The sequence below is a fragment of the Octopus sinensis genome, linkage group LG6, assembly GCF_006345805.1.
Source record: "Octopus sinensis linkage group LG6, ASM634580v1, whole genome shotgun sequence".
In the NCBI taxonomy this organism is placed as follows: Eukaryota; Metazoa; Mollusca; class Cephalopoda; order Octopoda; family Octopodidae; genus Octopus; species Octopus sinensis.
The window spans coordinates 73,479,410-73,494,633 of NC_043002.1; the positions used below are offsets into that span (position 1 = coordinate 73,479,410).

At 35.4% G+C, this 15,224-nt stretch overlaps 1 protein-coding gene across 4 annotated transcripts in view; it reads left to right on the forward strand.

The window, feature by feature from the left end:
- The first annotated feature begins 477 nt into the window (after positions 1 to 477).
- Positions 478 to 15,224, forward strand: part of LOC115212730 — a 97,219-nt gene continuing 82,472 nt past the window's right edge. For all 4 annotated transcript variants that reach the window (XM_036503999.1, XM_029781373.2, XM_029781371.2 and 1 more), the window contains exons 1-5: positions 478 to 636; positions 6,027 to 6,080; positions 7,425 to 7,630; positions 10,142 to 10,342; positions 12,713 to 12,931. In XM_036503999.1, the coding sequence (XP_036359892.1) occupies positions 576 to 636; positions 6,027 to 6,080; positions 7,425 to 7,630; positions 10,142 to 10,342; positions 12,713 to 12,931 (741 nt within the window). In that variant the 5' untranslated portion in view covers positions 478 to 575. The remainder of the gene's footprint in view (positions 637 to 6,026; positions 6,081 to 7,424; positions 7,631 to 10,141; positions 10,343 to 12,712; positions 12,932 to 15,224) is intronic.

Sequence of the window (15,224 nt, forward strand, 5' to 3'; positions counted from 1 at the left end):
AAAAAATCACTGCAAAAAATATAAACAGATAAAGAGACTAACAAAGTAACAAATATTCACCATGACCATTTTTCTTGCCATTTTTTTTCCAATTCTGAGATAAATAATTCAAATTACTAAATACATTAAGAATCAAAAACATGACAGTAAACTCAACTGACCAGATGTGTTCACACTCTCATTGAGAACTGTACATCTGGCTTGCAAACCTCACACACGAAGAATAAGACGAATTCAACAAGATTTCTTTCTCCAGCAATAATTTTCTTTTTCATCGGTTGACGTGACAAGAGTCCATCTATTTAAGCTAACGAAAGAGGCATTGTGTAAATTCAAAAGCTACTAGTTTTATGTTTTCAACGATTTTGTATATAGCTATCAAAAGCAGTTTTTTATTCAATTTAAAAGATACTGTTGATGTCAATTGTAATCGTTTGTATATATATTAAATCGACAATGGTCATGTGAAGCTTTCCATCTGCTTTACTGCTTATAAGACTACTTAGCAGTTTTTTGCTGGCCAGACGAAGTAAGAAAGAAACGGTGCAACTCGGAAACCCCCATCTGATTCAAAGATGAAGAATTTTATTAGTGTAACCTGTCTGGTCACTGTACTCTGCTTCTCAGCAATATGTGGTAAGTTGACAACATTTATACTTGGGACAGTTAAATAATATGAAAACAGTGCAATAAAAAATATCACTCGAGGTGGATGGCATTTCATGTGTTATGTTTTAAATTCTTATGCAATATCTTCAAATGAACTCATAAACTTATAGAGTCTTAAATCAAGGTAATATTATATATAGATAGACAGATAGATATGTATATACAATCACACAAGGACGCGTATACACGTATACATATATATATATATATATATATATATATATATATATATATATATATATATACGGTTTAAGTAATTGAGATTCAAGTGAGTTCTAATGAATTCACATGAATATGGCCCTTAACTAGGATGCACCGGAAATCTATATGGTGTTAACCATACGACAAGTAGGGTGATTACAAATAGGAAAAAAGCAACAAGAATGGGTTAAAATATCGGTACAATTGTTTCGTACGAGGACATCTTTAATAAGCTACAAAAAATGCAGTAAATATAGTTGGCTCGTACTCGTCAGCCGAAAAAACATCAGAGATTCCCAAACATCAAAAGGGGTAGATACAAATGAAGGTGTGAGTTTAACTGCATTGAAGAAAGTTCGATTCCTGGGGATCTGATGAAAGGTCTTGAACTTACAGAATATGTGCATGTCCATATACAGTTCATAGTGAATTGTTAATCAAGTTATGTGAAGAAATTATGGATACCATCGTGCGAAATTTCCGAGAATCCGAGTAAGAAGCAAAGTGCCAGTCTTATCGTGTAGAGGAACAGATTGTTATTGAAATATATATATATATATATATATATATATATATATATATATATATATATATATATATATATATATATATATAATGTGTGTGTGTGTGTCGTTTTAACGGTTAAACTAAAAGGTTAAAATAATAGCGTATATTGGGTTCAAAACCCCTTTAGGCTGCTAGTGGAACACGAAGCTATATCTTCTGTAAACATGGCAGCCGTTCTATCATGAGACGAAGCAATCCTTCGAGTTTCTTTAACCAGTTTAGAAACTTTATTCTTAACAGCCTTTGATTTTTTGCAACCAAAGATTTTTAACCGAATATTACCTATAGCATTATCTACTTCAAGTTCAAAAGTTAAAAACGTATTATTTCACGTTCTCTCAACGCTTCAAAATTCTTATGACATAAACTATACATACACACATATACATACGCTTACGTATACACATACACACATGTATATATTATTGATATAGTACTAATATATTACTGTGATAAATAATAAGAAAAATAAGAAAACGTCACATTACAAGAAATTTAAGTAGAATGTGTGCTACAATAATTCTGAAGTATTGCTTGAATTACGTGTCATCATCATGTCAGTCTATTTAAATTGTCTTTAACTCCGAAGCAAGTTTAAAGAAAAATATTGAATCGTTTTAATCCTTCTATGATTCTATATCTTTCGTTGAAGCAGTTATACTGTGAACATTACTTCTCAGTTGCCCACACCAAATGTTGCTAGTGACTACAAAGAAATAAAATTGAAACTTGCATTATTTTGGTAAATGCTTACTGCAGCATCCATTGGTTAAGATCGATCATTAATCTGTACGTGTATGAACAGGGATGGGAAAGATCTTTTAAAGAAGACGTGGGGGGAAGAAACTAATAGCTGGTTATGCTTGAGTCTTTTCTCTCCACGCCACCGATTCCATCCAAGGGAAAGACCATCGACGTGAACCGATTCAGTTTGTCACTTGTATCGTCGCAAATATAATTGCAAATGCGAAAATGATGTGTTATCTAACACATCAAAGTGATATGTAATGGGGTTCCCTATAAAATAGTTTCTATGTTCTGAGTATTGGGTTGTTAGATAAATTCGTTCGCCGTTTTTTTCTTTCATTTTAATTCTTATTTCATCAATAATTTTGAAAAAATGATCAAAAATAAATTCTCCTCACCAACTTTCTAATAGCTTGTTAGTGTCTTGACAGTAGAAATCACCGCATCTTGATTCAAATAACATTGGAAAGAAACGAACGAATTTATCTGAAAAATCAATATCTATAGAAATTATTCCTAAACACTTGGCACTCAAACTTGACAAACTCTTCCTGATATTTTGTTTCACTCTGTACAACTAAAGCGTGATTCCGGATTCGTACGCCATGAATAAACGGGAGTTTTGTATTTAATTCAATAGCGTTTTTTTTTCTTTGCTTTGCCTGTTGTTGAGTGTGTTTGTGGGTGTAATATGATATTTTGTTTTTGTAATTAGGGACTAAGTTCATATAAAGCACGCAGCGTAGCTTGAGTTTATTTTTATAAAATTCGAGAAACAAGTTCAACTCTGTGACTACTCAGTTGCTGGTCCTCGTTTTAATTTCTTGCTCTATGCTGTGCGGAGAAACCTCGGGCTTAGTGATGTTTTCCCCAAGAAATGGGACACAAAAGAGCGTCTATGTCGTACTTCGCTCAGCTAGAAGTAACAGACAAATCTTATTCTGATCACAACAAAATAGAGGGACACACTTGGAAAATCCCTAAGACGATAGAATTGTCACTCTTGGAATGCCTTTCATTATAAATATGCTGCACGATTATACTTGACCTGGGCTAAACTATTCAGCCCCCCCCCCACACACACACACCGTTTCTTTGTTTTCTGACGAGAGCTAAATATTATAGTTAAGAAGAATGAGAGTAAGTGTTTGCCAAGTCTTTCCTTAAAACAGTTGTAGCGTCGGTAAAGTGAAGCGGTTGGAACTTAGAAGTGAAAATACTTTGCAATCTCTTTTTGCTTGGAGTTTACCGCTTTCTCTACAATGGCTCCCACTTCTGTTTCGCATTATCGCGCACAGGAGGATTAAATTTTACAAAAATATGACTGTTACGCTTCAAAAAGAAAGTTAAAAATCAAACCGTTTTAAAGTTTAAATAATATAGGAAAAATGCAGAAATCTACTGCTCGACTTGTTTTATAAATCAAACGTGTGTGTGTGTGTGTGTGTGTATGTGTGTGTGTAACAAAATCATAAATAACAATTTTTCAAATCACTTCAAGAATTGGTGTGAATTTTTAAAATCCTGGGTTAATATTTTTAAAAGTTCACGGTGCGTCAATAGATCGTCACCTAATGTTAGAGAACGGCAGTGGCACTGAATATACCACAGAATTCTAAGAATTTTGTTTGACCATTAAATTCACTCAGGTATATTAATCATCGTCACCACTACCATCACTAACAACAACAACAAGTGGAGGCGCAATGGCCCAGTGGTTAGGGCAGCAGACTCACGGTCGTAAGAACGTGGTTTCGATTCCCAGACCGGGCGTTGTGAGTGTTTATTGAGCAAAAACGACTAATCTTCACGAGGCTCCGGCGGGGTGAGGTGGTGAACCCCGCTGTATTCTTTCACCACAACTTTCTCTCACTCTTTTTTTCTACTTCTGCCGCAAAGCAGAGGAACCATGGTGTAACCCACTATGGTGTGGTAGACTTTCAGACCCTAGTCTAGATTGCGAATCCTCTGTACCCCAGGATGGTTCAGCTTTTCACCCGTTAAAAGCCACCGTTTACGGAATGAGGATAACAACGTAGCTTTCGCGCCCGTGTAACCGCCAATCTATCGCGTGTGGTAGGTGGATTTTCAAGTTGTCACACGCATTCTTAGTAGCTTAAAGTAGGCTCGAATTAGAGATTATTCTTTGTAGCTAATGGCGTGAGTCCTGATTGGAAGAAGAAGAAGAAGAAGAACATTATTTTATGACATACACACATACACACACATATATATATATAGACATACATATGTATAAAGAAAATAAAAAATGGAACAAGAACCTGACAGGCGACAACAAAACATCCAGACAGTTAGATGATACAAAAAGGACAGGAAAAAACAAGGATCGGTCATTCGGAGCTTCCTTCCTATCCTCAGTCGAGTTCCATACGAGGGGGTGCTGAAAAGTTCCTGGCTTTAAGGGTATCACGAAAGGCCTAGTTGGAGACCCAATGATTCAGGTTCTTTTACAGGGCTAAGAAGACTGAAGGACCGCTGCAATAAGTGTGTGAATCTGAGAGAGGAATACGTTGAATAAAATCATAATTAACAACTGATCCTCCTGTATTTTCTTTTACCCAAGCCAGGAACTTTTCAGCACACCTTCGTATGTATATATATATATATATATATATATATATATATATATATATAAAGTTAATTCAAACAAGAAAACACAGAAAAAAAGAGAAAAAAAACACAGCAACGCAGGACGTGGAACAATTAAAGTATTATTGACGCTCAGGGAAGAAGGGTTTAACGTTTCGAGCGGAGCTCTTCGTCGGAAACAAGAAGAAGGAAAGATCCCAAGGAGGGAAGACAGAGGAGAAAATATTTGAGCTGGTGGTGCTCAAGAGATCACATGTATATATATACTCTTTTACTCTCTCTTTTACTTGTTTCAGTCATTTGGCTGCGGCCATGCTGGAGCACCGCCTTTTAGTAGAGCAAATCGACCCCAGGACTTATTTTTTGTAAGCCTAGTAATTATTCTATCGGTCTCTTTTACCGAACCGCTAAGTTACGGGGACGTAAGCACACCACCATCGGTTGTCAAGCGATGTTGGGGGGCGGGGACAAACATATACACACACATACATAGATATATACATATATACGACGGGCTTCTTTCAGTTTCCGTCTACCAAATCCACTCACAAGGCTTTGGTCGGCCCGAGGCTATAGTAGAAGACACTTGCCCAAGGTGCCACGCAGTGGGACTGAACTCGGAACCATGTGGTTGGTAAGCAAGCTACTCAGCACACAGCCAGTTTGGACATATCTCACAGCGTGCAGCTTATTTCAATCAAATCTTTTATGCTTTATTTGCTTCAGTCAATGGACTGCGGCCAACGCCGGGGTAATGCCTTCACTGGTTTAGTCGAACAAATCGTCCCCAGTGCTTATTTTTTTAAAGTCCGGTACTTTATTCTACCGATCTTTTTTTTTTTTTTTTTTGCTGAATCCTAAGTTAAGAGGATGTAAATATGCACAAAAACGGAAGGCGAAAGCAACGCTATCGATAATTTCAAATCAAAGCGGATAAAAGAGAAATATCAAATACTTTAATACATTTAGAGTGAAGTTCTTTCTTCTGCGCTTAGCTATATTGGTTTTAGACATTTAAGGACAAGGATGGATTTGAATTTCATGGCATTAATGTTTTCTCAAATGCTTGCCAGGGTAACAGAATAAACTAAGAATCGAAATTAGACAGCAATTTCAATTCCCATGAGGGTAGTATTTGTTCAACAGTTCTAGTAACACTTTTTAAATACATTACATACAGTTCATTATTATTTCTCTTTCTCTCTCACTCTCTATCTTTCATATTTTTATAGCCAATATGGACATCAACAAAGCTGTCTTGGATGCCGAATCTTTAGTCTTGGGAGGTAAGTGCATTTTATTTGTCTATTGAAAACTTGTTCGGAATAAACTTCAAGATTTTTGTTTAGAAGCTTGAAGCGTTTATAGCGTTATATACGCATAATTATTTGGTGTTATAGTAAGTATTTAAGTATTCTAACCACTTCTGATTTATATTTGAAGCCGTCCCACTCTTGGAAAATGCAGGAACATTCCAAAATTGCACTTTACTTTAGTCGTCTTCGTTTATTCCTGTGCAAGAAAACTTGCTTATTCACAGTGCTATTTAATAGACACCAACAAGTGTACTAGTATATAACAGGTAGTTATATACATACATATATACACATATGATATTCCAAAAATATTTTTGTGATAGTCATGCTTTCCCAAAAATTAGTCGTAGTTTAAGTAACCCGAAGAGAAAGTAGCTAAAAAATATTGTCTTTTAGTCGCATTTGATTTGATACCAAGAACAAGGAGAACAGTAACTAAAATATAATTTCTTGCAGTTTCCATCCAGTTATTGAAAGAGAAAAGCTAAAGTCGGTTGAATCGGCCCTAATATATAACTGTTACTTATTTAATTGTCTCCGGAGGTATTAAAAGGAATATCAATTTAAACATAAAAAGTATCTAAAAATATAGTCACACAATTTTTCAAACCCAACAAACGATGGAAGTGAAAAAAGAAGGAATGCTACAAGGGTTATCTGAACAACCCCAATAGCAATGGGAATGGAAGCCTTTCGTCACCTAGAAGGAGACAAAGTGTGTTCAAAAATGAAAATCGATTTTAGAAAATAGATTATGCTGAAAAAGGAGGAAATAGAGACTCTTCTCTTGAAAACAACAACAATCAGAACATCGTTTTTTTTTTTATCGAGACTAGGGAAATTTTCAAATAAAACAATAAATGTTAGTTCTATTGATTGCCGAGTTTTTTTTGGATATCCGAAAATTTAACAATAGGAAATGCAACCATAATACTTGAGCAGAGAGCCAAACGCTTTTCTTGCTCATAGCCTTTAAACCATTGTATTCACACGATTATTTGGTGTCTTGGTAAGTATTCGTAGGTTCTAACCAATTCTAATTTGTATCTAAAGCCGTTCCACGCTTGCAAGACGCATAAACATTCCAAATTATTTTTCCTAGGCCCTATTGGTTCATTCCTTTGAAAGATATGCTTCTTGTTCATATTTCTGTTATTTAATTACACACCAACAGGTATGTTTATAAGTATTTGTATACATTAATATATGCGTAAATGACGAAAATATGGTATTTATCATATAAAAGTTTGACGAGTCTATAAAAGCGATTTTTCTGTGTGTGAATATTTTCTAATGAATTACTTATTTGTCCAGATGCAGAGCCACAGGCCGCTATTGTTGCGACAATTACAGCAATTGTCACGATTGCTTCTATAATCAGCAAAGGTAGGGAAATGTTGAAAAATGTGAATGTTAAAGACATCATGAAAACAGAGATCATTCCTTACCATTGTGATTTGGCTCAATCCTACGGTAACCTTACTCACACTATCTTTGAAGAGATGGATAACGAACTTAAGGTGAGAAACAATGTTATCATAAGATTATCTTAACGTTATTCTTTATTCTAATTGTGACATAGCATTGCTATATATTGGATTTTTGTTACAGAAGAAAGAAAAGGAAAGACAACAACGATATGTCATTACATCATTATTTTAAATGTTTCATTCAATCATTCTAGTGCTGAGTCAGCTATATTCTGTTTTATGTTTTATGCAAGGCAGAGTAAGAGAGAAAGAGAGGAAAAGTGAGAAAGAGAGAAAAATACATGGGCAGGAGGCTAGCATATATCTGAACAATGCAGGTGACTCATAATGATGAGACACATAAGCTTGATTTATAATAAAATTTCTTTAATAAATATGCTCCTTTCAGTCCTGGTTATATCTTTTCTAATTGCATTCACTTTCGAGTGAGAGACAAGACGTTAAACGTTAGATTCTGAACTGCTCGCAGTAACTGAACTTGTCAATCTTTTATCTCTCTATATATAAACGGCAGTTTGTCTGTGTGTGTTTCTGTGTGTCTGTTTGGTTGTACCCTCACCCTGACCACTGCTTTCAACCGATTTTGATGAAACTTGACACACACATAGCCCAATGTCATAATTCAAAACTAATTTTGAAAAGTTCCCCCAGTTCTGAAAAAAATCGATAAATTCGACATGGGGTCGAGAATCAGAAACACAAACCACAGACTGTCTAGGGGACGCAACTCGACCTTTTTTTACTCTCAAAAAAAATTTACCATCATTTTGTTTCCATTTTTTTTGCTATTTTTTGGCTATAACTCTCTAAAAATGCTTTATAGTTATTTCCCTTACAAACCTGAGCAACGCCGGGCGATACTGCTAGTATTGACTAAATGTCATTTCAACAGATCATCGGCATCTTCATCATTGCTTTATATTGATCATTATTAATAAGAATCCTGGGGGAAAACAAAATCTTTTCCATAAACACGATATACAAAAAGAAGTCTTCTTCAAGTTCGCAAGCTTATGACACAGGAACTTATTTAGATTTCTAAAGCCACTGAAACGACAAGCCCTTCTCTGAACGTGGAGCTAGTTTTCCGCACAATTAAATTCCCATCCAGCTACTGCTGGTACTCATTTTCTGCAAAATAGACAAGGGCAAGATGAAGAGAAGTGTATTGCTCAAGGGCTCAACGCGTCGCCCGATATAGGAATCGAATACATACAATGTAATATGCTAAGCTTTAACTGAATTCGAACTCTCACAACTTTCGCAACTTGCCCATTATTTCTTATATTAGTTTATTTGTTTCAGTCATTTAACTGCAATCATACTGAAGAACCGCCTTGGGGGATTTTAGTCGAACAAATCGACCTTTTTTAAGTCCTTACTTATTCTATCGGTTTCTTTTGCCGAACCACTAAGTTACGGAGACGTAAACATAGCAACACAAGTTCTCAAGCAGTGATGGGGGGGGACAAACACAGATAAAATGACACACACATCATTCAAAGATAGACAGACAGACAGGCAGGCAGGAGGCATACAAGCATACAGACAGACAGACAGACAGACAGACAGACAGACAGATAGATAGATAGATAGATAGATAGATAGATAGATAGATAGGGACAGACAGACAGACAGACAGACAGACAGACAGACAGATAGATAGATAGATAGATAGATAGATAGATAGATAGATAGATAGGGATAGATAGACAGATAGATAGATAGATAGATAGAGATAGATAGATAGATATAGATAGATAGATAGATAGATAGATAGATAGATAGATAGATAGATAGATAGATAGATAGATAGATAGATAGATAGATAGATAGATAGATAGATACGACGGGCTGCTTTCAGTTTCTGTATTCCGAATCCACTTACAAGGCTCTGGTCGGCCCGAGGCTATAATAAAAGACACTTGCCCAAGGTGCCATGCAGTGGAACCGAACCCAGAGCCATGTGGTTGTGAATCAAGCTTCTTCCACACAGCTTAAGATTGAATAGCTAAACCCCATCCCACCCACTTAAAGAGAAAAACAGAAAAGGTTTGAACCTGTGTGAGTGAGGGAAATGATATGACGGGAAGGATTAAACAGATTCTACTATGAAAAGATTGTTTGATACAGAAAATGTTCTTCCTTTGCTTTATTTTAATTATTTTTTTTTTTACTGATGTTCTTGAAATCGGTAACTAATTCTTTTCTTTCTCCAGACCAAATTTATATGCTATTAAACACAGCCCTAACTATATTCATGCACTAGTAAATTCCAAAGCAACTTAATCAAGTAATGAAAGGTGTCTACTCAATATCACTATTTTGAATAAATAATTCATCTCATTTGAAACTGACATTTAAGTATGATTAAACAGTTAAATCATATTATTCTTTCTTGAAACCTCAAGACAACAAATTCTTCACATTTTCGATCTATTTGATGAAATATTATATATCTCAGAGAGAAGACACTTTTATTAAATGTTTATTACAATTTTAGAAAAGCCTAACGTTTAAAAATGTATTCTTTTGTTGCAGGTTATGATCGGAGCAAGTAAAATATCTTTGGATAGACTTCACAAGGAAGCAAATGAGAGAGAAGTGAAATTTGAAGAATACGTAGCGACATTAACACAAAACCCCTTTTTAGAAACCGCAGAAGATGGAGCGTTTTTTAACCAAGATTTCCAAGGTTTTGAATCATTTGGTATATCTACCGGTGGTTACGATAGAGCAATTGTAAGTTCAGAATTGAAATTAAGTATTATCAATTAAAGTGTTTATATTACTCCCATCTGAAGACGTTAGAATCTCGTATTGAGTGAAAGCCGACAGATTGTCGTTTAGAACACTTGTTGCGTTTCAACTGAATTGAAGCACGTCTTTGAAGCTGATTAAATTCCCTTCCCTTTATGTTTCTAATCAGTTGATAACATTTAACTACACAGGATAAAAAAAGAAAAGAAAGAAAAAGAGGTGGGTAATCAGCAGAAGGTGGGGGTGGAGAGGGCAATGACCGCACACCAGAACAAATGGCGTTCTCAGCCGCGCCCCGCGGTCATAATTGTTCTAGCAACAGTAAAACAGGTAAAAAAGATTTTTACAGCTTGACACACGATTGGAAATAACCAGTTGTTACATACACATCGTTTTGTATCTCATATAGCTTTAAGGTAATGACCACTCATTGACAGTTGCAGTGAGCATAGAAATTATTTTCTTGCTAGTGAGCCACAAAAATTCATATATTCTTCGTAGTTCGGGGTCTATGTTTTAAAAATAACAACAACAAAAAAACTGTCGTTCATTAATAGTGATGAGCACCATAGCACAAGTAATAAGTTTGAGAAATAAATCACATACTTTGCTAATGTTCCTGAGAAAGTTAAAACCCTATAACTATTTCTCAACTTCTAAAAGGTCAACAGGCTGATTACTCGGTGAATACTCCAAACAGTTGCTCTTTTACTGCATGGGATAAATAAACATTTACTATGGATCCTTTAATGGCACGTGGGTAAAGGTCAATTTTCAAAATATCGATTTTATTGCACAAACTTTACACCAAAATTGTTTCTGGACTTCAGTTATATTCTCGCAAGAATGTATACTAAAATATTATGTCCTACTTTCTTGATATCAGATATATTTCTTTCTAGGTAGACAGACGATTCTCTAACCAATCATTAGATTTAATTCTTACCTTAACACTAGATATTTATTTAAATTGTGAGAAATAAAAGTGTGAATGTTCAATAAGATCAATGGTAATATAAGTAATATAAGATAGCTATAAATTATTACTATATACTCATGAAATACCTACCACTAAGTTATGTTTAATAATTACATATCATTTTTATTGTATTAATATAATTGATGCATCAAGATAAGGAACAGGCAAAAATAGGGCAAAAACAAAAACAGACAAAAACAAAATCACCGAACAATATTACCAGAAGTCAATATAATTACGCTATCAAGATAAAGAAGAGAAATGGACGTTTTAAAGTTGTCCATAGTTAAGATAAAAGGAAGGAAATGAAAAAGAAAAGACGGAAGGAAAATATATGCTGGGTCAGAGACAAAGCATGGTGAAATAGCACACGGGAAGTGAGTAAATAAGGTGTTTTTTAATATAGAAGAGCAAGCGTGTGATAAAGGGTATATAAACGTCATAAGCATGGGAGGGTAATGAAGTTTGTATGAGGTATGTTTATGCGTGTGAGATTGTGTGCATCTGTTTATGTGAGATCGAATAGAGAGTGAAATGTGAGAGAGATTATGTACGGATGTGTGTATGTCTATGTAATGGTAGAGAATAAATGTGTTGTAGTATAAGTAATGCACTATGTTACGTGGGTGGTATGAGCAAAGCGACACTGTGTGGAGGAGTGGATGTGTAGTGGGGAGATAGTGAGGTGGTGTGTGAATGTATGTGTATGTGTGCATGTATTAACTAGTGGAGCTTAAATATGTGATTTACCTGTGATCTTACGTGTGTGGTCTGAACAAGTGTTGTAGTGCGTGGTTAGATATGTGAGAAAAGATAGTGAGAAGTGCATGTGTATGAGAGGATAGAATAAAGCAAATCAGTTACTGATAGGGAAGTTGCGCTTAAACAGAAAATTAATTGTTGATTGAGATGAATCCGGGATCAGGAGACCACAGTTTTGTATAATAGTCCTCCAAACAGCAAAATGCAGATGAGTGTGGCCTAGTAAATTGCAGTGGCGATTTACTGAGTGATACGGTATTGTTGCTTTAGAGGTCCGACAAATATTCGCTAAAATCATTAGTCAATATATTGTTTCAAACTTGTTCTAAATTTGTGAGAAAACCTGTTCATTAGAAATCAGGTTTTTATGAATGGATTCAACAACTTTGAATTTGCAACTAGCAACATTACTTTTTCTTTTCTTCCTTCCTTCCTTTCTTTCTTTATTTATTTTTCTTTATCCAGTATTTAAATTAATGTTCCTTTAAAACGAGAAAAAATTTAGATTCAAATATTGATTTACTCTTATGAAAACTATGTATTTATCTCATATTATAAGCGCCCTGTTAAGTAAAAAGAAAAAACCCCAAATTATGCCATCTATATTTTAGGCTGAGCAAGCAAGATCTTGGTTTATCAATCTGGTTCAAGATAAAGATATTCTTGACAGCTCCAAAATAGAGATAGAAGATTTTGTTAACATCGTTTCTGCTTCCGGTGCAGCCGTAGAATGCTTTGCAACACTGTTTTACAAGAAAATTCGTGTCGAACGTAGAGTTGTTGATCTTGGTGTTGTTCGATATCCCGATCTGGAGAACCCCTTCCTCAAGGTATGTATTTCTAAGTTATTTAATACTAAAATAGACTGCACAATTGCGGTAAATTCTGAAAACCTCATATTATCAACTCTTATGTTTACTTTGGGCAACGGTATACCATCTAAATGGGTTTTGTCATTTGAGGTGATCAAATAAAGCCCAGAACAGGCAAATGAAATAACTAACGTCTCCTGTTCGACTACCCTATGTTTAGAGTTTTTCTCTCACGATAGTAACTCGAGGCATTGAAAGATATCGTCATTTATTAATGAATTAATCAAAGAATAATTTTTCTCGATTGTCGTTTTATATTGTGGTCCTTGTTTTCCGAGTCTGTACTTCTCTTGTTGTATCCGCATATATTCCGTTTTGAGGTAGCTGACAATAAACTGGAATTGTGACATTGGAATTATTTTCAAATCTCATTTATTTATATTCACACACACACACACACACACACACACACACACACACACACACACACACACACACACATACACACATACACACACGCATGCACACACATGCATGCACACATATATAACACACCCAGCAAACAGACAGATAAACAGACAAGCAAGCAGACAGACTGACAAATAGACAGGCAAATAAACAGATATACTTAGACTACTTATTGGAGACTTTTATCTAGTGCTTTTTGTATGTAATATTTCCATATATTTTAATTGTGATGCATAAACAAGTCCAATTTTTTCAAGTTTCCACGTGTGAAGCTTTTGAGACTGCGTTTATTGAATATTTTTTTTTATTTCTTTGACTTAAAATGCTAACTTTATATTCTGCTTTATATAATTCTTTGTAACTCTAAATTGATATGCAACACGTGAAACAATAGCAATTCTAACATAATTGTGCTTTATTCATCAAGAGCGTTGAGGTAAACAACATTTCTTGTCCTGTGGTTTGATGCTCTGAAGAAAAGATGTCTGATTGGCCCAACACGTGAGCATACAACATGGAACTGACCATGATAGAAACATGGACTCGTCATTTCGACAGCAGCAGCACTGAGAGACTGCCCTTGAGATATTTTGGTCATAGAAAAAGACTGTCACTGAAACTGAAGGCACTCGAGATGAAATAGCATATCAGATGAGAAAGATACGTAGAATGAAAACGTCTCTCTTGGAATAACCAGCCATGATGGATGCTTCCATCACATGGAACATAAACATTTTCACAAGTATTTTACCGTTACAGAATTTTGGTGTATCCAAATTTCGTAAAACACTATGTGTGCGTCTACTTTAGTTGCAGATCGTGGGGAAAAAACAGCAGAACTGAGAAACTCTGTTGGATAGTTGGCAGTACATCAGTATTCATTCAATCTAGATTAGATTGGTATCTGTTGAAAGAAGTAACATTAATATCCTGCACAGTGTTATTGTTGAGGGTCAAGATGGCACGATCACAAAACAGACTGAAATTCTGTGAGAGACTAGGATGATATTTGAGTAGCATTTCTTGAGATGTGTTGATGATTGTTCCTCTATTATTTGGTATTGTGACATCTCTCTACTTGGTATCAAATAGTAGCTGACCATTACCCTCACCCCACCCCGCCGCTCTTCGAAATAAAACTTTTGTAAGCTGAGCTGCTGGGGCATCTCTATTAAGGGCGGTGCTCATATATAGATAGTGTTTTCCCCCTCGTCTCCAAAATATAGGATTATTTGAGAAATGTTCCCACCTCACCAGTAGGTGTACATTTTCGGATATCCATAAGAATTTGCTTGAAATTAACAGGCAAACTGTCAGTCTTTCCAAAGGGTACACTTACTGACGAATATGACTTCATCTATAATGTTACCTCTGAGAACGTATAATGTGCGATCGGGAGCCCAATTGTAAGTCTGGTAGACACTGTGCATCCCTTTCATACTGTCATCTTGACCTCCTTGAGGACTTCTACTTGTGAAAATCCTTTGCCAATATTGCACACAGAACTGTCATTGTACCCAAGGTTGAGTTGCAATTTAGGGGCGGATCGAGCAGTTGTCACCTGCGAACGAGGTTACAGCAATTCTAGATGAGGTCACTGAAATAGCAATCTGCAGAGTTAACAAAAGTTTACTGAAATTAAGGTGGTAAAAAAAATGGTTTCACCTGTTTCACCAGAACTTCAATGAAAACTTTTCCTCTCTAGGCTTACGTCACCAATTGTTTACTTCTTGCAAAAACCTTTTTTATTAAATCTGGAATCAAAAGTGATTCATTTTGGAAAGCATTGTCTTCCATTAATTGACCGTCGTGGATGATTACCTGAAGAATCTTTCAAATGAGA